The 6,069-nt window shown below is 26.4% G+C and overlaps 1 protein-coding gene across 1 annotated transcript; it reads right to left on the reverse strand.

Annotated features, from left to right (window-relative positions):
• Positions 1–1,134: 1,134 nt before the first annotated feature.
• LOC131170461 (transcription factor bHLH162-like) lies at positions 1,135–1,859 on the reverse strand. The gene is made up of 2 exons (XM_058129489.1): positions 1,719–1,859; positions 1,135–1,543 (listed from the first exon to the last, which is right to left on the reverse strand). Exons 1-2 carry the CDS (start codon positions 1,836–1,838, stop codon positions 1,145–1,147), a joined length of 519 nt encoding a protein of 172 aa, XP_057985472.1. The 5' UTR covers positions 1,839–1,859; the 3' UTR covers positions 1,135–1,144.
• Between the last annotated feature and the right edge of the window lie 4,210 nt (positions 1,860–6,069).

Genomic DNA, 6,069 nt, shown 5'->3' on the forward strand with positions numbered 1-6,069 from the left:
AGTTAAGTATAAAACTTAAGCAAATCACCTTTCTTGAGCTAGTTTTTGGGATAGAATTTGGCTCGATCAATTTTTTCAATAATTAGTTAATTAATTATTCTTTGGTCTAGCTTAGTTTAGTTGATTGGTTAAAAGGCATATTATTTATCTAATAGATTTAAATTTGAGTATTCACTCTCTTAATTTTTAACTTAAAAAAATAATCAATTATTCATTCATTCTCATCACATTCTCTATGATTATAGTACATATCTACATACATTGACTTATCATTTTTAATAATTTTAATTCTATGCAAACAAGTCTTTGGAGTATAATTTTTTTTTTATATTACAAAATATGAATATTTAATCACTGATTAAATTATTAACTCAATGAATTAATATTGAAAAAAAACTTATTTGATTTGGCCTATTATAAATTTAAGATACAAATTAATATGTGAATTTTACTTATATAGTGCAACTACAAAAAATACATAAAACATTTTCTACAATTATAAGTGGGAAACACAATTCATTAAAAAATGCATACAAGGAAAACAGATAAATTCAAGAAGATTGAGAATTGAACATGGAATGCCATAGATGTATGGGGCATCTATGGAAACCTTGCCAATTCAATTACAACCTTTTTTTTTAACAAAATATTTAAAAATAAAATTTTCATGATTTTTAAATTTTTATAATTTTTTATTATTTAGGAGAGGAAATTTTGTTTTTAAAATATTAATAGATTTTAAAGAGAAAATATTCTCCACTCACTAATTTAGTGGATCTAAAATAAAGGTTTTTTTTTTTTTAAATTTAAAATCTCAAAAAATCTTACTTTAAAAACCCAGAATTCTCACAAACATAAATTTAAAGTTTTGAAATCTTCAAAAACCTACCAATACTTTATAAAATTTCCTCCCAAACAGAAACTTAGTATAGACATATGTATGAAAAACATAGTAGTTAATTCTCACAGAACTTTCACCATTAAAGCTTCAAACTTCAAAATGAATTAGCAAGTTGAACGAACTTCTTTAACCTCTCAGAAATGCTTGCAGCTCCCCAAAAAGGGTAAGAATCTCCAACCTGCAAGAATTCAAGGGGACTGGATTTCTTGAATATAGCTATAATTATTGTAATAAATCACCTGATCACTGCCTTTCAAGCATAGGTGATTGATGAAGAATGAAGAACATCATATCATCTACTACCTTGGAGTGTATTGTGTGGAAAACAGTATCGTCTAGAACAGAAAAGCTCGCATTAACTATCTCAGCTCCTTCTTCATGAAGAACTCGAATAGTCTCATTGAACATGAACTGGCTATCCAATCCAGTTATCAAAACAACCTCTAAAGCTGAACCAATTTCATGAATCTCAATTTGTGGATATCTTAGGCGCATTGTTGCTCCACTACTCACGCTTGTATTTGGCCTTTCTTGAGTTCCCATTAAACTTTCTTTCCTTTCCTTCATTTTCTCCAGATTTGTCTGCAGCTTTTTTATATACTTTGCAGCCTCATCTAGCTGATCAGTCAGCGACAGTGATTCCTGCAACACCATGAATTCTAAATTAAGAAAAAAAAGGGATCCATAGATGTGTATCAGCAGAAGTTAGCCAAACTCATATATTTGTAATAAATAGCTTCTAAGCATAATTAACATTGCCCATTTTACCAAAAAAAATGCTGCAAAAAAAGATAGAGAGAAAGAAAGAGATGGCAACCCTGGAGCTTTGACGGGGCACAAGAGAATTGAGCTTGGAGTAGAGAGCCTTCATTTGATTTCTTCTATTCCTCTCTATGGTTTTCCTATCAGTTCTTGAAGAATTAGGGTTGTTCTCCATCAATGTATAGCTTAAAAGGGAACCAATTCTCTGCAACTACTAACAAATCCTGCTGCTCATTGATTTATTTGGAGGCTTTTATCATTGAAAGAAAGAAGCAAAGGCAAAAGGAAAATATATGATTAGATGCTATTGAAAAAAGCTTACTGATTTGAGAGAGTGGTGGGGTTGCCTGATTCTGTTTACCGTGGGAGGCTGCGTAGACCTTCTTTGACCACTTCTTTTTTTAGAAAACCAAGCTATAATCAATGATCAATTTCGGCTTTAACCTCTCTTATTTGACATTAATTTGAGTAAATCACACTCATAGTTTAACAAATTGTTCTAGATTATATTAATCTTTAACTCTTTAAATGAAAAACATAATTCTTCCATAATTAAAATTGTTCTAGATTATATTAAAAGAAAAGTTATATTTTTAGCTTTCTTTTAAATGAAAAACATAATTCTTCCATAATTAAAATTGTACTATAACATTTCTTTAATTAAAATTGAATAATTATCTAGCAAAATATTTGTTTATAATAATAAAAAATTAATCACATTATTATAAAATAAATAAATTAAATAACACATATTAAAAAATTAAAAAAAAGTTTTGAAATTAATTGTAATAACCTGAATTTTAAAATATAAATTTTATATTTTTACATAGTATTTAAATATAAGTTTAATATTATCTAACTAATTTATAATTTTTGTGAAACTTTCATTTATATATTTTTTTAATGTTATTTCTAAACATATTTTATAAATTATTTAATAGTCTAATTTTAATTGGAATGATTAGTTTTATAAATTAATATTAAATCAATTAATAAAATATATTATTTCATTATTGTTAACCTTGGTTCTAAGATTTAATTTAATTATTATTAATTTGATTATTATTATTATTATTATCAATATTAATTATTGTATTTCTTTATTATTAAATTATACATATATTTATATTTTGAGACCTAATTGAAAAGAATTTTGGACCTATTTGAATATATCTAAAAGTTTAAGGACTAAAAGGGTAATTGAATGTTCCAAAAAAAAGAAAAAAAAGGAGACCAATCAATTTTCGGTTAGCAACAACGCTCGCCGCCGCCCCCCCACCCAACACACTCTCTCTCCTCGACTCTTTCTTCCTCCCCTTCTTTCTCTTTGTTTTCCGACCACCACCCAACACAACCCACCACTGCCAAGAGTCCAACCACCTCCCCCAGCAGCTCCAGCACCATCAAGCCATCCTCCAACCGCCATGGATGTTGGCAAAAACTCCCACAGCTGCGAGAATGAAGAGAGAGAGGGGAGGACATGCGTGTGAGGCAGCAACTTCCAAGCCTCATTCCGAAGTCATCAGGTGGTCTTGGGTTTGGGAACAATGGGGCTTACTATGAGTTTTGGGTGTTTTATACTTGCTCAGGTCCTAATGCCGGTCCTGCCCGTATGATCGAGTCATGACATTAATTTATAATAATTTGTATTTATTTATTTTTATTATGAAAGATACGAATGTTTCTTTTTAAAATTTCAATTAAAAAATTATTTTTAAATTATTATTAATTAAAAGGTGAGCCTGTTTTCATATTATTTCTTATTTTTAATAAAAATTTAAAATGAAATTTTTTAAAATTAAAAATAAAAAAATTACTTTTTACAAAAAAAAACTATTAATTTATTTTAGGGGAAATTTATTAAAATTTTAACATCTCATTACCAAATATATCTAAGAATAAATTTTGTATATATTCTTTTACAAATTAACGAGATTATCCCGTGTTGCACAATAATAATATATATATTTTTTAATTTTTATTTTTATTTAATCTAAATCCAATAAACTTCAATCTATTAAGTTAGTTATTTTTCTTATATATTAATTTATATACTAATATATATAAATTTAATAATATTTAATTTGAACAGAAATAATAACTGAATTAAAATTATAAATCGATATTTTCCTTATTCAGTAATTAAACAGGTTTAAAAAAAAATTAACAAACTTGAGTTGGTTTTGATGAAATTAATTTCACTTTTAAAATAAAATTTTAAATATTATATATATATATATTAATATAATTAATTAATACTAAAATATTTGTAATTGAAATATTGATGTTCATAATTTGACGTGTACATAAATGTTTATGCATAAGCATCAAAAATAATATATCAAATACGCCATACTTTTGATGAAACATGCGATCATCTATAGGAATCATCATTGCAGGATCAAGAATAATTCCATTATACGCATTGGAATACATTGCTGAATATATGTTTTTACTAAACTCCATTTCACATTTATGATTGCTTTTAATTATTATTGGTGAATACTAATTTTATAAGCATTATCTAATGCATTTAATTATTGCTGAATGCTTTTAAGTGGGCTCAATGTGTTAATCATTATTTAAAATCAATAATTAAAAAAAATTAAAATGAAAAAAAATTCAAATTTAATTGGACCTTATTTTATAATAAAATTAATTTTATTTTTAAAATAAAATTTTAAATATTTAAATAAATTTATTATTTTTTATTATACCAAATGTTAATTAATTAATAGTGAATACACAATCATTTCTAAGTGTTTAAGAAACCATATAATCCAACCTCTTCTTTTGAAACTTAACCATAAACTTAATTCACATTATATGAACACAATGAATCGATTATCCGTCCAACATGCATACACACATGAGAAAGAAAATAAAGGGATGGACTGATAAATATGATGTAGATAGAAAGGCAACACGTGAAGTGTAATAACTACATGATCTTAATTTTCCGATAAATTCATTAATTAAGTTTAAGAAATAAGCATTTTCAATGGAAAATGCTTTCCTATTAAATCCATTTATTTTTATTCAAATTCTTTCAAAGTATCTCTATGGAATTTTTTTTTATGAAAGTTTCATTTAAGAGTGAGGATAAAAAAATTGAATTTTTTTTTTAACACGTGATTTCCTCACGCTTGAGTCAAGAATGATATTTAAGTAAAGTTTTTCCACTAATAACAATTTTAGGATTTGAACTCCTGATTTTGCAGAGATCAGCTCCACGATACTGATTCAACTATTTATGGATATAACTACATGGTTTCTTGATGAAGAATAAAATTAAAACTTAAATGGCTTAAAACTTATCTAATAAATCCATATATGGGTAAAAAGTAGCCAAAAGAAGTAAACAATTTTTTTTTTTGGTTTAATTTATATAGGGGATTGATAGGGAATTCAAATATGAATTTATTAGATAAATGCTATGTCTTTAGCCATTAGATTAAAACGTAATAGATCATAAGAAGTAAACAAATTAAGAGAAGTTAAGACCTAATAGCTTAAGTAGTATAGTCAAGAAGATATATACATATTAAAAGATTAAAAAATTAAATAACACATATTAAAAAATTAAAAAAAGTTTTGAAATTAATTGTAATAACCTGAATTTTAAAATATAAATTTTATATTTTTACATAGTATTTAAATATCATTTTAATATTATCTAACTAATTTAAAATTTTTGTGAAACTTTCATTTATATATTTTTTTAATGTTATTTCTAAACATATTTTATAAATTATTTAATAGTCTAATTTTAATTGGAATGATTAGTTTTATAAATTAATATTAAATCAATTAATAAAATATATTATTTCATTATTGTTAACCTTGGTTCTAAGATTTAATTTAATTATTATTAATTTGATTATTATTATTATTATCAATATTAATTATTGTATTTCTTTATTATTAAATTATACATATATTTGTATTTTGGAACCTAATTGAAAAGAATTTTGGACCTATTTGAATATATCTAAAAAGTTTAAGGACTAAAAGGGTAATTGAAAGTTCCAAAAAAAAGAAAAAAAAGGAGACCAATCAATTTTGAGCGAATAGTGGCCCACCCCCTCACCACCCAAAAAAAAAAACACACTCTCTCTCCTCGACTCTTTCTTCCTCCCCTTCTTTCTCTTTGTTTTCCGACCACCACCCAACACAACCCACCACTGGCCAAGAGTCCAAACACCTCCCCTAGCAGCTCCAGCACCATCCAGCCATCCTCAACAGCCATGGATGTTGGCAAAAACTCCCACAGTTGTGAGAATAAAGAGAGAGAGGGGAGGACATGTGTGTGAGGTAGCAACTTCCAAGCCACATTCCGAAGACATCAAGTGGTCTGGTATCTAGCTGGCTGTCCCAAAAAGAGGTCGTGTTTACAGTCATTCCCA

This window comes from Hevea brasiliensis, chromosome 11 (assembly GCF_030052815.1).
Source record: "Hevea brasiliensis isolate MT/VB/25A 57/8 chromosome 11, ASM3005281v1, whole genome shotgun sequence".
NCBI lineage: Eukaryota > Viridiplantae > Streptophyta > Magnoliopsida > Malpighiales > Euphorbiaceae > Hevea > Hevea brasiliensis.

Bases quoted from the DNA above. Each gene is read 5' to 3' on its own strand.
- LOC131170461 (XM_058129489.1), bottom strand. From the start codon at position 1,838: ATGGAGAACAACCCTAATTCTTCAAGAACTGATAGGAAAACCATAGAG. The intron at 1,544-1,718 runs GTTGCCATCTCT...ATGGTGTTGCAG, and splicing joins TGCCCCGTCAAAGCTCCAGG to GAATCACTGTCGCTGACTGA.